Source organism: Parambassis ranga, chromosome 2 (genome assembly GCF_900634625.1).
Source record: "Parambassis ranga chromosome 2, fParRan2.1, whole genome shotgun sequence".
In the NCBI taxonomy this organism is placed as follows: Eukaryota; Metazoa; Chordata; class Actinopteri; family Ambassidae; genus Parambassis; species Parambassis ranga.
Genome location: NC_041023.1, coordinates 10,678,906 through 10,697,061, shown reverse-complemented (window position 1 = coordinate 10,697,061; position 18,156 = coordinate 10,678,906). Strand labels below are relative to the sequence as shown.

The window sequence follows — 18,156 nt, the reverse complement described above, 5'->3', positions numbered from 1 at the left end:
GTGTTTTTAGTGTGTAAACATACATATCACATTAGCGCACACACATTTCTGTGGTGTGACTTAGATCCGAACATCAAAGTGGGGGAGTACATGTGAGCCTGTGGCTTTGCATCACCTCAGCTTAGCTCATCACAATGGAGAGGTGTATGTGTTGAGGCATTTACATACATGCTCTACTGTTCTCCCTCTTGTTTCCACACCTCCACTTACCACCGAGGTCGCACCCGCCACTTTCCCAGTAAAGTGAATAGCTCCTAAGCTGATGGAAGGCCTATACGGTAAGAGTGACTATTGCATTGTCGTTTAGCAAACAAAAAAGCTACTTGCCTGCTCGCACACACCTACGCATGCTGTCAGTAACTCCTTCTCACATATACAAACAATGGCACTGCATTATAACCATCTACAAGATGTAATGATGTAGCGTCCTATACAGACACCGCATGGTGCCATTTCTCCTTCTCCTTTCTCCTCACAATACAGTAGCACCATACTGTGACAAATGTCAGGTTCTGTTACTATGGTGTGTCCATACACTGAAAATAATAACAAGGTGTGAAGCTAATTTAGAGGCTACGTTGGATCTATTTCCTGGCAATCGAGCTAGTGGGGAAGCTACTTTTTGGAAAAGTGACGTAATTTTCCCCTCTCTGGGCTCTTGATGTTTATTGGTGATGGAGGCTTTTCTTACCAGCTGTGTCATAATGAAACTCATTTGAAATCTGGTAGTCTTCCTGTCAGTACAGCTAGAGAGAAGGCTCAGGGGAAAGTGTACAGTTGATGACTAGGTTAAAATGTTATCTGAAAGCAATATTTCATGCATTGGCACGCACATCTAACTCCAAAGAAGCCAAAGATACAGTAGCTTTTCCCCTTTTATAAACATTTGTCGTGTGGTTTGTTTGGAAAGCATTTAGAAATGTATTGTAGTCTATGGAGATTCACAACATATGTCTTGTTTTTTTTTTTTTTACCACAGTTCCCAACACGACCATTTCAAAGTAGTCTGCATGACCAAACCACAGGAGACCAAGACGAGGGCCCTGCACTATCTCTGGGGAAACCCTGTGCATGTTTGCATGCCAGGCATCTCTCCCACTGCTTTGAATAATTAACTTGGGGCCTGGTTATCCTCTAGGCTTATTCAGAGTTGCTGGACCATTGACTCAACCTTTTTTTAATTCCATCAGGTTTGGGCTGAAAATGGGGAGACGGCACTGGCTCTTGTGGAGCTGCGCGTAGACACACTTTCTCTTCTTTGGGGTGTGAAAGTCTGTGGTTTGTGGTGACTATGTCATTTCAGTAAGAAAACAAAAAAAAAGGCTTATGCCTCTCTGATCTGTTCCCAGTTACCCAAAACATGGGGATTTCTGCTAAGTGTGTGTCCTTTTGAATGTCAATGATGGGGTAAGCACAGAGAATAATAGATATAATGAGAAATGTATACGAAGAAGTGACGGCAATGGAAAGCATCACAGGAGAACAGTCACAGCGAAAGGAATATGTGAGTTTGTTGTTGGGACTCTTTCTATAGGTTTGAGATTACTAATAATGACCAGATTTTCAACAACCCACACCACAACGTTTTCACAGATGTCAGAGCCCTGGTTCAAAGTAAATGGCTGTGATAGCTCTAAACAGACTCAATCTGCGAATCTAATCTCTGTGAATTCTAACATCTTCCAAGTTTTCCTGACCTGAAGTCCCTTCAGCAAAACGTCTGTGTTTCTGAATCAATGTTTTATTGACGTGACTGGTGGCAAGCAGCAGTTTTCATTGTATTTGGCAGGTCATTGATTTGAACACGTGCTGATCTCACCCCTCATCTATATTCATTTGGATACTTATGGGAGAAAGAAGGATAAATGATGCTTGTGGTCACAGGTACATATGGATACACACTAAAGAAAAAAAAAATGGAGGACCATTGTTGTGGTCAGAACCACAATGTGTTCTTGTAACTTTAAATGCCCCCTTTTTTTAACCCATAGACGGTCAGAATCTGAATTAAACTGTAGTTCAACATCATCTATTTACAGCGAGCCATATTATTCGTTTTTACAACTTGCATATTCAAGTAGGTTTGCTTATGTATAAACATTTCTTAATTTCTTCTGCATGTATAACAGCTAAACAAAATGCAGCTCTTGTATATTGTACAACATATCCAAGGACGTAGCTCAGAAGCCATTACGGAGCAATCTCCAGCTCTGGTTTCACTTCCCATTAGCCATTCAGAGCCATGACAATACCCAGGGGGGAAGACAGTGCAGCCGTGGCTTTTTCTCTCTGCCAAGGCCCTCATATTAGTCACTTCTTTCTCTTCCTGTCTGTGTAGTGCAGAAATCCTGTGCTTTGCAACATGATATTTTTCCACCAAAAGGAATTACCCCACCTAACTTCCCATATTGTAAGTCGCTGGAAGCCCTGGGGAGACATCGTCGGGAAATAAGAGTCACAAATAGAAAAAGGGTGACAAAAATAATTCTCAAATGACATATATATATATATATATATAAATTAAACTGTAACTGATTCATAAAAGGTGACTGTGCAGCCTCAGCCACATGCTTGCCCTGTGCAACTGTCCCAATGACCAAGTTACTTTTACCTACCCCCTACCCCTCTTCCCCCTGCTCCAGTCCCAGATTACCCATCAATCCCATTTTATTCCACTGGCTCAGACAGCCCACCAATCAGATGCAGGATGGGGAGGAATATGATAGTGGATTGGCTAGTGGGGGGAAAGGGGTGGAGCAGCTCAACCATCCCCTAACAACAGCAGTGTGCTGTGAAATGAGTATGAGAGAGAGAATTCACTCATCCAGTTTCACTCTCTGTAGTATTTACTTTTCCTCTTCCTCTTCTTCGCTTGCCTCTCGTGCCAGCCAGTGCTCATCATTTTTTTCATTCACTTTTGCTCCTAAAAAGTGCTCTCCCTGTCCAGTCTCCCAGTCCTGCCTTCACTCCCTCGGCTGTCAGTCTACATATGACTACCGGCTCTGTTGCTTACAGCGACATTGAACAGAGCTCTGCCTGGGCTTCAGCAGTCTTTTACACACGCACGCACACACTCACATGCACAGTTGCCTAATGCTGTTGAAGCCGGGGGAGGTCAGACTAGTTCCTGGCGGAAGGAAACAAATTACACACTGCGCTACACATGCCCACACACACACAAGTGCATATGTGCCTACACACATGTATGCACTCCCACACACACACACTACAGCAGCTCAGCTCGGGTTGAACGGGGTCTCTCCACTGACCTACTTCTTTAACGTCACTCAGAGGCAAACGCCGGGCAAACAAAACTCTGCAAGACAGCCAGCAATAAAGGCTCCTGTTCCCATGATGTGGATATTTTAGATCAAGAGGAACTCCTAACCCCACATCCCACCCAACCCCCCCTCTTCTTTTTCTTGTGGCGAGGAGACGGCAACAAAAAAGGTGCCCCTTGTGTAGACTGGAGGTGTTAACAGCCGGCTACAGCCCCAAGCAGCCATCTTGTCTGTTTGCGGACGTGAGAAGAATAGAATGAGAGTAAAAATGAGAAGCAGAAACTGTCTTGAGAGATTGTATGTGTTATTAATATCACACAGGCGCATTTGAGCTCCCCACAATGACAAAGATCATTTTTAGCATTGTGGAAAATCACATTTTTTAATTCTGTCCTATGATCCTCTTATGACAGAGAGACATCCCTTTTCATGCTGCTGAGGACAGCACACAGTAGCTCTTTTCAGGCTGTTTTACACCAAAGAACAAACCTTGACATGCTTTATCTGCTGCTTTAGAAGGTCCTTTTAGAAATAAAAAAAACTCTAACAAATTTGATACAGAAGGCCACAGAGCTGCCAGTGTTGCTTATCTTAGGAATGATATTACAGCAGGAAGCACTTCGGGTATTAACAAACACTTTGTGGTCTGTTTAGCACACCCTGGGTGGACACGTGAAAGTTAAATTAGAGCTTTATAATATGGTTATAGTTGGTCCCTTTTACAATCTATAGTTAAGCAGGTAGCAGTAGTTTCAGGTAGTTTCCAAACAGAACTTGATATATATGAAATGCCTGTTTAAATCCCTGAAGTGTAACCTTACTTTGCAGCTGTGTTGTATTTTTGCAGCTTGCCATGATTCATAGCTAGTTGGTCTCAACTGTTGGTGCCATAACACCTGCAGCCTTGCAGGTGAATATGAGAGGAAAGAGAGGTGCTTCCCAGACCCACAAATGCCTTATCACAGACCTTTAGCCATTACACACACACCCAAGAAACAGGAAGCTCACAGAGCAGGAAGCATGTGCCCATTGTCAGGGGGGTCTCATGAGCCCCCCCCTGCTCTTTGAGCCCTGACAATGGCTGCATTGATAACACCTACCAGCCAGAGAGATACGAAAGGAGAGGGAGCAGAAAAGGGACAAAGAGAAATCTAAGGAAAAAAAAGGCATCACGGCATATAGCATGTGAATGGAAATCCATTCATTTCCGTGCCATGCACAACATTTCTCCCATAAGGAAACGTCTTATGTGAGAGGAGCAGTCCATTCCTGGAAAAACAAACTAAGCTACAACTGAGATGAATGGAAAAGGAAAACTCAATAACCTTCCACTGGTTATCAGTCAGTCAGTCCTTCAATTAGCCAGTTAGTCATCTTATGATGGACCAGGTTGGGCACAATCACAATAAACTCTGCCAGTGAATGACAGCCGCCTTCGTAAATCAATCCGTCTGACAAGTTATTCATACATCAACACCCTCGTTTATGGAAATCATATGCAAACTTGCTGTCAAGCACAAGACACATTTACAAGGGTTGGAATTATTCAATTCCACCCCACAAGATCATTTTCTGTTTTTGCCATGAAGGAGGAGAGATAATTTTTATTGCAAGGTTTTCACTAACAAGCAGAGAGAGAATGATGAACTGCAGTAGCCAGGAGATCTCTGCAGCAAAGACACACACACACATTTTTTTCAGTACAGATATAAGATGATGGAATAGAGCTAAATGTGGCTTCTGTTAAAATCACTGCCAAAAAAAATTTCAAATCTACTTTACAGCAGCAAAGGATGAAGAGAAATAGCTTTAAACACCCTTGTGATCTCAGAACCACATGCACTGATAGGAATTCTGGGCCTCGTGTCAACAGCACAGCCCGGACCTGAAACAATAAATATCTAATCCCTGTCATGTAACAGGGCCCCTGTGCAGCTTGGGGCCCCATGAATCAATCAGCCCCCCCCCCCTTTAGGTTCCACCGCCTGTGAGACACGTAGAGGGAGCATTCAGAGGGATTTAACGTGGATGAGTGAATAAAAAAAAGTTAGAGCTATGGGAGTGTTTATTTGTGTTTATTTATTTTGTCGGTATGTTCTCATGACATGTGAGAGTGCAGCAGACAAAATTAAGCACAAGGTGAGGGAGGAAAGAAGAGCAGGAGGACACGTGCAGGTTCATTTCCCATGACATCACCATGGCCACTAGCTTTATTGGAGACAAGGTTAAATGGTTTTGCTGAATCCTGTAGACAGTCATTCAGGGTCAATGAGTTTGACCTGAGCGAAAAAAAAAAATGATGCGATCACCTCAACAACCTCTTGTATTCTCAAGTAATGATACTACAGTGGCAATTCAGCGTTGGCTTTCAAAACAAGCTCTTGACTTGTCATGTTTAGCTGTACTGATTCAATGCTATGCGGCTCTCCTCTTCCAGTTTCAACAACACTGATCAGGATGAAGGGTCCATCATGTAAGCCGAAGTCAGCACTGAGATTAAAAATTCAATATAGGCCAAGTCACTTGATATCACAACCATCATATTTCAAGCCACGCTAATCTAATTCACAAGCATGACCTCTCGGGTGTATTAAATGTGTATGTAACATGTGTCATCTCTCCAGTGTTTTTGCGGGGGGAGATATCCATCTACTCTGGTAAATACAGCGCAAAAGCGAGGCGGCAGCAGCAGTCACAGTAGCTACAACAAAATTCGCTGCCCATAAAAATGAACAGTGGATGGATTTCAACGTGCAGCTTGCCAGAACCATGGGAGGGAGACTAAATGATTATGTTACAACAACACCGCTCTAGCTCTCAGAAAACAACAATCACAGTCTAGGTAGGATATTGCGGCCGAGTAAAATTAAAGGGGAGTGGGAGTGAGAGACAGAGGGAGAGATTGGGTGCTAGGTTTTATAACAGATCATCAGGGGTTGCGAGCGTGTTTGTCTCTAATTGTGCTGCAGAGTGAAGCCTTGAAATGTATAGCTTCTCTTTATGAGTTGACAGAAGGTGGAGGAAAAAGAGAGAGATAAGCCCTCGAACAGCCTGACAAGACTGATCCTGTGCAGAATATAAGCTGTCAATCAAGCTGTTTGGTCGTTTTCAACACAGAAGTTAAACACTTCCTCTCAGCATTCAGAGTTGTGGCACCGCATAAAAAATAAAAAGTCTGTGCTCTGGCCTAGAAAGAGTTAAGCGGCAGCAGGTTGAGCTTAATGCAGATTGTCAGTGAGATAAGATTACCAGTTAGGGCAATGGTTAATGAAAGCCACAGCAGACCTCCATTGACAGGAAAAGCAGGAATAGAGCCTGACCACAGTCACATGAACACCCCCGTTCAGAGTGAGTGATGTGAGCTCAACCTACTACCATGGTCATTGATGTTAGGTCAATGTGCATCTTTAGTACTGGTTCCACAATCTCCCTCATGACCCAACATAAACATGAGCCAGACCTTACTACACTTTGAAAAGCAATGAGACAAGTAATCATGTTGCACATCAGTCTAAACCACAATGACAACAGTCATCTGAGGCAAAAATGTGATACGTGGCTTTTCAGGTGCAATGTCCAAACCTTTGGCTATAGGGAGAAATGCATGTTAACCTTACACCTACAATTTCATATCCTGTACCAAGCAAAACTGTAATTCAAAGTCATTTTTATTATGCAGAACATGCTCACGCTGTGCTAAGAGACAAGCAGATGTCAATAAACAATTTGTAATGCTGTGCTGTGTGTATGCTGAGTGTAATACAAAGCAGTATCAGTCTATACAACCAGCACTGCTCATTTACACCCTCACCTAGTCGTCATAGTGCTACATCCAAAACCTAGTTTCTTTGTATTCTGCTGTGTCCAACATCTTAAACCCTTTTAAGGCCTCTGTTTGTGTGCGTCTGTGTGCGTGTATGCACGTGTTGCTGTGTGACTGCAGATTACACTGTAGCCAGAGAACGTTATGAAACAAAACCAGAGCTTAGACAAGGGAGTCACTCTACGTTTGGACTCGCAGAACAGGCTTAGGAGTCTACTCCCTGCCACAACCGCTGGCTCAAAAAAAAAAGGACACAAGGCAATTAAGAAATGATTTTCACCTCACAGTTTGGGACAAAACCCCCTAACTAACACCTCACCCCCTCCCTCGGTCTACTCACTACACTACAGCACACAAAGGCAAATTCTTTGAGGCCTGAGGGGCCCACAGAAAGGGGAAGGGAAAAGAGGGGGGGTCTGACAGACTGACAGAATATGGGGGACAGAGAGAGAAGAGGTAAGAGATGGCAGAGACAAAAACAGTGAAAAAAGATACATGCAGACAGCATAGGGAAATTGCAAAAAAAAAATGAACAAACAATAAAAATTGTGTTTTTCCTGGTAGGGAAATAAGAATGAAGGCGAAGCCCGAGGGGAACTTAGATGGCATCAGCAGAGCAAGCAACCTACAGAAGCAAGAGGTGGCCACATGCTCATAGCAGATCACTGATAGGTAACCTCAACATGAGCCTCAATGGGAAATTACTTAACTTCAGGGCTGAGCACAGAGAAGGAAAACGTACTTTAAACTCATAAGCAGGTAGTTATGTCACTGATGAGAGAGATAGTTTGGCGGCACACTCAACATTAGTTTAGGTTTTAGTCACGTGGCTAGGAAATAGTCATCTATGAATTTAGAGCGCAGCCTTTCAGCGGTCTGTGTTTTACTGCTCCAGTCAGCAGGACAGGCCAAAGACAATGATGCCGAGTTTCTCACACTCCAAAATGTATGAGTGGCTGATCATGCACTTTTAAACCTCAGCCGACGTCTAGTTCAGCATGACATGCAACCCACATTGATTGTAAGCAATGATGGTTTTTCCAATCTATTGACTAATCTGAGGTGTTTATAGTCTACAACAACATACATTCATCAATATGGAGGGGTGGGGGGTTTGAGCTCTGCAATCCCAATACAACAACCGACCCTTTAGTGTCCCTAATTTTTAATATGACATGCAGTAAGTATCACATTCTGACTCAAAATTGCATCACATTAAGATGCACCTCACAGCTGTTCATTTGAATACACATATATATATATATATATATATACATATATATATATATATATACATATATACATATATATATATATATATATATATATATATATATATATATATATATACATATATACATATATATACATATATATACATATATATATATATATATATATATATACATATATATATATATATATATACATATATATATATATATATATATATATATATATATATATATATATATATATATATATATACACACACCTTTTGCCCAGGCCCTAAATGCATATCCATTAATGTATTTGGCTGACTTTGTTGTTGTGAATCACTTCAACGCACAAATTGTGTGCCACCACCTGAGGAATAAGACACGGCTTAAAAACTGTCATAAGTGACTGCATGTTATGAGTAATATGAAATTCCACTCTTGATTTCTGTGACTGAATGTCAGGTTTGTTTGCTCATAATGAAAATTGTCAATAATGGTAAAATAAAGGATTTACTGTCACAAAATGGGCTGCCATCATATTTTGTGAAAGTTTACTAGTTTCTCATGACTAATACATCTCGAGATGTAATACAGAAAGAGCAAAATTGTTGTTCCTAAAGAACCTTAAGGACAAATAGATACTGTGTTAGTGTCAGTACTGTCAATGTCAATGAAACGGTCCTAAACTTAATATTTTCTAAGAAAAAGAAAAAAAAACACACGCACACACACACACACCACAGACCTATTTGTAGTTAAAAATTTCCCTTCTTGGCTAAATTTTCTCAGTTTCACTGTTCCACACTTGATATCTCTGACTCACATGATCACAAAACAAACTTCCCCAGAATGCAGCCGGGAACCAGATGCTCCAACAACAATCTAACTTCATCTAGTTCCACACCCTCGTGCAACATCTGAAACAAAAAAGGAAGAGATGTCTGACTTGCTCAGAAATGTTGTCAGCATGGCAGTTTCTACAGAAACCTGGGGGTGGGAGGTATACTGTAAGTCCCCCTTATCACACATGCAGATGCTTTTATCACCATGGTAACTTTGTGCTGGCTGCCTTACAAATATTGTTCATCCAAAGTTTGTTTCTAGATTACTCATTGCAGCATGTGAATATAAGAAAGGCAGTCCGGTTTGGAATTAACCAGTAACTTACTCTATTCCTATCCACACTCACAAACAACCAAATAAAAAAGAAACTTGTGTCAGCCTTTGAGATTTTCAGGAGCTATGTTTTGTACAGGAAGCAATAACAACAGAGTTCAGAAGACACCCCTTGTCTTTTAGTGCGGTTGCTATGGATATTCCACTTGAGATGTTGCCTAATTTGATTATTTCTATCCTCTTGGACTTCTTCGCCTTGACGATCACAGGTTGTGAATTCCAGGGCTGCCCCTCTCCCCCCGTGGGCCTTGTGATGTTTGATCCAGGGCCAGGGGAGGCCAGCCAGACATTCAGCCCAGACTCTGGCGCCCTTCCCTCAGTGTACTGTGCACTATAGCTCCCTGCTGTGCGGCCTGGAGGAAATCACGCAGCCAAGAGAATTGTAAAAGCCCTTATCTTTTGAGCTAAGGTTAAAACAGGGGGAACAATACCTTTGACTCACACTCTGCTTCTCTCCGAGGAAAACCTTAAAAAGAACCTATTGCATTAAAAAAAAAAAAAATCAATGGGCAAGAAAAAGAAAAAAAAATCTATATTACTGTAGTGATTTATCAATTCATAGTTTACTATTTATAAAAATAAAATGAGAACAAGTCAAAGGACCCCCTAACAATACTTCACATAATAAGATTAAGAAGCACTGAAGCTGAATATCACAGCAAAAATAAAACGGATCGCAATCAATAAAGATGTTAGGGAAAATCAAAACAAAGCAGAATGAAAGATGTTGACTGTATGGGAGATTAAAAAAAGAGAAAACAATCTAACCATGTGGCTATGCTGCCTGGTCTTTCAAACAAATGGTTATCACAAACACACATGAAGACTTTAAACTTGGAGTGAAGTGAATGACCATTCATTGGATCCTCTTCTGCAACGACCAAGCAATAAAATACCCCCGCTTTCTTCAGCAGTATCCTAGAGAAAGCTCCCTGTTTCCTGTCTTCATAGCTGTGCTGAGTAATAGACCAAATGAGGTGAGGGGGAGGAGGTGCAAGAGACAGAGTGGAACAGGGTCTAAAAATTCCACTCAGTATTCTATTGTAAGACAAGATGGAGTTGTGCAAGGGATGGGGGATAAATGTGTGTTTTTGTGGTATTTGGAGATAAAACTAGAATGTGTACTTTACTCACAAATCAAGATCTTTATTCTTCCTCTACCTACCATTACCTCTTCATTCCTCCCATTTTCTCACGCGGGAACCAGCACATCCGACAACTCAGCAGCAGCAGAGCAGAGCTGACTCCCATCCCCCCATCCATGTTTCAGCATGAAAACATGCTCTTGTCCAGTCCTCTAAATACACTTTGGAAGGCGTGACTGTTGCAAGCGAGGGCCAGAAAGCAGTTAACACCTTCTCTGAAACCAGTCATTTTACTCTAAATCTGTCAAGTCAAGATTTACACCTGCTATTCTGCCTTGAATCAACAAGCTTCGTATAACCCACACCACATCTACTTTTATCATCATTCGGTGAGGGCTGAGATTAGGCAGTAACAGCGGTCAGCCAGCCACTTTGCTCCACTCACTCATTACTCCCCCTGGTTAGAGGGGGGAGAGAGGGTGGAGTCTGCCATCCTGAATTAAGGCCTCCCTCGTGAGGCGCCAAATGCAAAAAAGGTGTGTGTGTGTGTGGGAGGGGGCTCCATATCTAGCCAGGTTAAAGAGCAACAAATGGCTACTGTTAAAAAAAAAGAGAGAGATAATGATTGTCAAATACGGAAAAAAGTTATCACTGGTAAACACTCTCGTGAGAGATTAAATGAGTGCAATTCAACAGCCAAGGCAGCGCTGTCGCTTTCTGCCAACAAGTCCTTTCTGGTCCTCTTTGGCAGACTGCTCCACCACAAAAAGAACGATTTATAGATTACCACAAACCTGTGAGGTCCTAACACACAACAAGAACAGTTATGAATGTACACACGAAGGTAAAATGTATTTCCCAGCACTGTCACATGACACTGTCATTAAATGTGATATGTAAGCTTTAGGATTTCCTAATCTTAACACCACAGTCAAGACATTTTGTGTATGTCTGACAGCAAAACTGTGATATTCTAGGCAGAAAAGGGGGGGGGGGGTTGAGAATAATGCAGGATCGATACTGACTGAGCCTCTGCTCTGTTGCTTCATCCCCCGAGGCTTAATTCACTGGATGTTTAAAGACGACAGAGTCACAATAGAGGATCAGATGGGATTGACCACAGGATGAAAATGTGAGGAGTGTTTATTAAACTGATGTTGAGATGACGAGTGGGAGGAAGGTGAACAGAGATCGGTCAAGAGGTTGTAGTCGTAGAGATGAACATAATGGTCATTAAAAGCTAATGCCAGTCTAAGCTACAGATTCAAAAAGGGCTGCAAAACAACATAATACCTACTCTCTCAGCTTTGCAGAGCTTAAATCAAAGCCCTGGGCTAAACTGAATTTTGAACTACCACCTTAAGATTATTTGGTGTGCTTCTCTAAAAACAAAATTATATATATATATATATATATATATATATGACAATGCTTCAACAAAGAAAAGAAAATCAATAGTTTTCTTTTCATTATACAATTGCTAAACGTCCTTCATGGACTTCTTTAAAGCCTGCAAGGCCCTACCAAAGACAAAGCTAAAGTGTTGATTCAGCTTCATAGGGATCCAGAACGGATAAGCTGTGGCAACCACTCGCTCATTCAAACACACACACACACACACACACACACGCCTGTGTTCACATACACATATGCACACAGCCTCTCAGGGCCTGACCAGCTGTCTCACTCCCCCATCTCCATCCAAACCTACAGGAGCAGGAGGATATAAATCACTTGATTGAAGACACGCACAGAGGGAACACAAGTGGTGTACGTGACACACACAAGTCTGCACTGGTTCTTAACAACTGCATTGTGTCCAACTATTGGAGCATATTCTGAAAAACACACCTACACACACACACGCACAAAGCACAAATAGACATACTGCAAAACAAAGACACTCACGCCCAGATTTGTGTCATTATTCTGCACAACTTCGCAAGGCACTTGACATGGCTGATCTTAAATCCAATTTATCTCACCTACTGGCTGCAGGTGTACACCTTAAGACCTTTGCCTGCGTGTGGGTGAGCATGCACTGGTGCCAGAAAAGAGCCAAAGACTACAGTCTATGCCAACAGCTGATAAGAGAAAAGGTCATATTGCATAACAGGGAGTTTGTGCTATGTGTGTGTGTGTGTGTGTGTGTGACATAATGCTGTAGGAAACAGATGCAGAGACGAAAGAGAGAGGCAGAGAGACTAAAGGGTAAACAGGGAGCCTGTATTTATGTCAGAGAAAAGAGCTGAGCTGTGATGCATTTGGCTGCCGAGCATGCTTCGCTGGTCCAAATTGAAGCCGGCAGCTCACAGAGCGCCTGTAATGATGCAGTAAACTTTCTGTTGGCAGAACGGACTTTATTTAAGCAAAAAAACACACTGCCTTCTTCTCATTTCAGCACAAACTTAATAAATACATAAATAAATGAGACTGGATTAAAACTGGCCAACCTTCTTTGGCAGTGCGTGTCAGGGGGGAAAATACGAGGCCAGAGGGATGTGAAGTTGTGCCTGCAGCGTGGGAAGGCTTCTTCCTCTCTGCATTAACACACAACTGTTAAACTGAAGGCCTGGTGATGTTCACACACCTCCCAAAACTTAGTGTGCTGACAATGTGTCACTAAAGAGCACAAAGATATAGGGGAGAGCATGTATGATTAAATATTGAGTTTCCCATTTTTATGCATCCTGTTTTCTCTGCACAGCACAAGTAAGACAAACTCGAGGTTTGTTTTCATTGTGTGTAAATTGTTGGTGATCATCAAGAGGACTTTTAAAGTCTTAGCAGTTACTTTTTACACCATTCAGTCTGACTATGTGATCAAAGTTGCTCGGCTTTTATTTTTCCCCACTGATAAATAAAAAAACAATAAAGCAGAACCGCTACCTTCAAATTAAAAGCCCTGTCTTGTGTTTTTCTTTGATTTAGTCACACCCCTGCATGCATCATCTTGGAAACACAGGCATATATATGAAGAGTACTTTATCAGTTATCATAGCGCCCTTCACATGTGCCACGTGGAACGTTACCATGGTGAACGTAGTAAAATAAACAGGCAGTAAAACGTCGCTTTTGCCACGGTACACTTTGGTTTGCCCTGGTAGCCATAGTGACAGAGGGGTTGCAAAGTGAACCCTGCCATGTTGCACACGTGAGGAGAAGGGAGCTTATGAAAGAAGAATTTGCATTAAAACATAAGGTTAAATGAAGCGCATTACGGCTCAGGCACAGTGAAAAAACAACCCTGTGACCCTCTCTTCATGGTTCTACATGAGGCCCACATTTCATTTGGACAGCCCAAGAACGAGAGAGCGAGACAGAGACAGAAAGACAGAGCGAGAGGGAGATAAAGAGAGGAAAAGGAGGAGAGGAGGGGGAGAGTCTGTGCCTTTGCACTCCCCATTCTGCCCCCACTCTCTATTTTTGTTTCCTCTTTTTGTGCACGCTCAACGCACACACTCTCAGTGCAATGGATTTTCAACTTGGCCCTCATCAGTTGTGCTCCTGATGAAACAAACACTGACAGCCTCTTTACATTTGTAAAGGCCCCTGCAGCAGCTGTGCTTGTCCCACACACACCATGCGTGCACACAAACATGCACCCACACACACACACACACACACACAACCTTTGAATCAGAGGCCTAGCCCCAGCTGGGGCCTACAGGAAGAGCCGACTCTGCACAAAATGGCCCTGGCTGCACTGAGCTGCACTCTGCTGTGCTCTCCCACTACTCTCGCTTACACGCGTTCACAAACACACACACACACACACACTGTGTGTCATGTTTCGTTAGACAGAACAACACTGCCACACATTAGCGCTTGATACCTCTGTCATTACAAAAGCACTAACCCCTCAACCATTGGCTTAAAAAGCACCGACAAAGAGAACACACCCACAAAATACTTTTTTCCTGCCTTGAAAGGAAAGCAGAAAGAAAGTCCTGCAGTGACACAAACTGGTGTCAGTGACACTGCTGCTACAGGATAAAAACTGACAAAGCAATGTGGCGGTACTTTTTGGTTCCCACTGACACTGCCCTAATGGAAAACGACTCGCGCCTTGCTTTGTCCCTGTACTAAGAATTTTTAAATCATATTATGACCGATGAGTTTTAATATCATTCACACACAGTGGTTGCTTGTTGGGTTAAAAAGGGGGTGGAGTGGAGCAGGGGGGCCTTGTACAACTCACGCTCATGTTTCAGGGGAAATGGTTAAGCCAAGCATGTATAATTGTCTTACGCTAATTAGGGAGGGGAGTAGAAGAAGGGGGGAGGGGGAGCAGGGGATCAGTAATGGCCAAGAGTCCTTTCTCAAACCCTGGAGGTCAGGACAGCTTGAAGGATCTGCACTCTTCCAGGTTGTTGTAAAAAAAAATGCACATTTGTCAACCTATTTTGGTCCGGGCCTGACATTATGCATCAACTTGCAGCTGCCAAAAACACATGACAGATGTGACACACATGCGCAGGACTAAAACCATGCATCCTGCAGACAGGCACACAGACACACCATTCTCCCTCTGCCACAATGCTCCGTCTCCACATCTAATTATACAACCAAGTTATGAATAGACCAAATAAAAAAAAAAAATAGCCTGTCCTGTTTTAGACAGCGTGACACTGGCTGGTCAAAGCACAGTGGCTCAATTTTTTTTTTTTTTAAATGGGGACTTCTGTCTCAGTCATTATTTCTGTGGAACATCCTGTTTCCTCAGTTCAGAGGGAGACTTGCAAACAACTTGATTAGCTCAACATCTGAAGGTTTGACATCAAACATTATGAGCATATAAACATGAACATAAAGTCATAAAGATGAGGTTAAGTCCTCTTAAAGAGAGCAGAGTATTCCACTTCAAAATAAAAGTTATCCTGGACCACACCATGACAACATAGTGTGTTCACACTTTTATCAGGAGACATGAAGTTATGCGAGACAAACCATGTGGCCAAAAGTTCTTAAGATAACTGCAAATAAAGATATTATTGTTCCAACAAAGACTCAGTCTGTGCTTTTATTGCTTTTATGTATAAAATAAGTTGTTGGTGGGTGGTGCGCAAGTGAAAATTAAGATATTTTGTAAGCAAGGAGCCAAAACTTCTTTGTGATAAATATGACTTGAAAAAAATAACCTGTTGCTCAGTTTGGCCTTTTGCTACAAAACACAGACATAATGCAATCTATTGTTTGTTTGTTTTCAGGTATTTTCTAACAACATGAGGCTGCAGGAGGAAACAGTTTTAGAGACTCTCCACATGGTGTTTTGGAAGGAGGGGGGCAGCGAGGGGAGAGAGGAGTGGGGGGGGCAGTGCATGCTGACTTCAGCTTCTGAGCATGAGCAGACACGAGATGCCTCGAGCAATTAAAGGCAACAATGTGACGATAATTCACAGCAACAATGTGTACATCAAAGAAGTGCAACAAACTTTAAAAATCCTCCCTCGGGCACAGACATACTGAGAAGGCCTGAGGAGATCCATACATGGTAACTAAAGCCGAACGGCACGGGTCTTTGTTCCGGAGGGTGGACAACTAGTGAATCCACCGGACCAGGACTTGGTTTGAAAGCCGAGGCTGATCTGAAAGTGTTCTGTGTCACAGCTTCTTACCCATGAATTCAGCACTTGCAGAAAGAAAATGGTCGCTTCATACATGCGCCTCTGCAATGCGACTGCACACAGCCTCTTGGAACAGATCACACAGAAACACCGGGCTCACACACATCCACCAAAGTGCTGCTTTTTAATGTGAATTCGGAGGCTGAGGTGAGCTGAAGCACCGTAGTGTTGCAAAAAAAAAAAAAATGGAGTTATCCCTCAGCGGGCTGCTGCTGCTGCTGCTGCTGCAATATCTGCTCGTTCGCAGAGGTCACAGGGAGACCTGCAAAATTACAGCACCCCGAGGGACTTAGCATGTATAGCGGGATCTAAGGCAAACACAACAGCACCAGCATGGACCCCACAGTGTCCCCACGCCGTTTCAAGTGGTGGAAATTGGGTGAATATGCCGAATCGCATGACCCCCTTTCCCTCCTGCTCTGCCTCCTCACTCTTTATGGAGAGAATTAAAGAGCCACAACAGTCCGCGAAACATGTCGGTGTGCCAGCCCCACAGCAAAAATACGCAGCACCGACACACACACACGTACACACACTCCATCATAAACATCACCTCCACCACCGTCAGCGTGATAATGGTTGTTATATGTTGTCTGTATATTCAGGGTTAATGGCTCTTTTTTTAAAAAAGCGCAAATGAAATGCTCAGCATGGGACGAAATGGAAGCCGAAATAGCTGAGCCATGGCCGACAGGCTCGTCTTCACGGCTCTGAATAGCAAGAAATGTGGAGCGAACAAAAGCTTTTCCTGCAAACTGTTTGCCAAGTGTGTTCATTTAAAACCTTTAATAGCTTTATAACGTAGCCGAGGCGCACCATGCATCCCCCATCACGCGTTAAAACGAGTCAAAATGAGCGAAGCAACCCCCCAAAGCACCCGATGTTCCAATAGCTTAAAACATGTCTGATGTCGAAGAAACGCTGCCACACAGACATTGAATAAACATTGCTGTCTCTTTAAATATAAAAGCATGCAATCGCTAACACGACGAGGAAACTAATGTGCATTACATTCTAAAGGATATTTGACCCAAATAGTGCACAAGCTGCCTGATGGTAACCTTCACAATCCAGGATGAAAGTTTATGTATTTTCATCGAGACGAGCAGAGCAAACTTGAATAAAGCAGGGTGTTTATATAAAGATATGCTTTTACTTACATATTTCTTTTGAATGATATTCCTCTTAGGTCTTTCCTTGCTCATTATGCAATCCCCAAAAATGTTTGGCTATAGGAAGAATGGCCACATGAATTTCTTTCTTTGACTCTCGCCTCTCCCGGAGCTCCACCACCAAATGACGATTTAAATCCCCGGCTCTGTAGGAAAAGCTCGCCGCCTTTGCAGGAATCCTCCTTCGGTGTTTCCCTTAAAAGTATTCGGATATAAATCCCCCCCCCCCACAAAATAAAAATCAAGGGTCGACGACGGACAGAGACGGACTGAACCCAAACTCACTTGGGGATAACATAGTCAAAACAAATGTACAACAATAAGTTCCATTCGCCTGAACAGCTCGGCTTCTCGTCTCTGCGCACTCACTCCCGGCTCTTTTCAAATACATGAATATAGTTGAGGTGATGCCAATAAGTTACATCTTGTTTGAAGCGGAAGGTACACTGAGAAATGAATAAATAAAATTAAAAAATAAAACGTTAGCTTGTCACGTCTGTTTTGTTTTGTTTTTTGGCTGGAGCCTGCGATCGACGAGAGAGCTCTCCAGCGGCACTGCTCTACTGACTGTGAGCAGCTCCTTTCTTCCTCAGCCTCATGCCTCTCAGCCTATCACATCCCTCAGCATTCAGCGGCAACTTCAAAATCCCACGGAGACGGCCCTACGCGTAAAACACCAGCACACAGCCCTATACCATCTTCTTTTATGGTCTTTTACTGTGTCTGTGGGTGTTTTAATGGGTAATGTATCACTAAATTGTGCGTTTTAACT

General features: G+C 42.7%; 1 protein-coding gene across 2 annotated transcripts in view; it reads right to left on the bottom strand.

The window, feature by feature from the left end:
- jarid2b (jumonji and AT-rich interaction domain containing 2b) overlaps nucleotides 1–17,936 on the bottom strand; it is an 85,616-nt gene extending 67,680 nt beyond the window's left edge. For both annotated transcript variants that reach the window (XM_028424125.1, XM_028424130.1), the window contains exon 1: nucleotides 17,373–17,936. In XM_028424125.1, the coding sequence (XP_028279926.1) occupies nucleotides 17,373–17,417 (45 nt within the window). In that variant the 5' untranslated portion in view covers nucleotides 17,418–17,936. The remainder of the gene's footprint in view (nucleotides 1–17,372) is intronic.
- Between the last annotated feature and the right edge of the window lie 220 nt (nucleotides 17,937–18,156).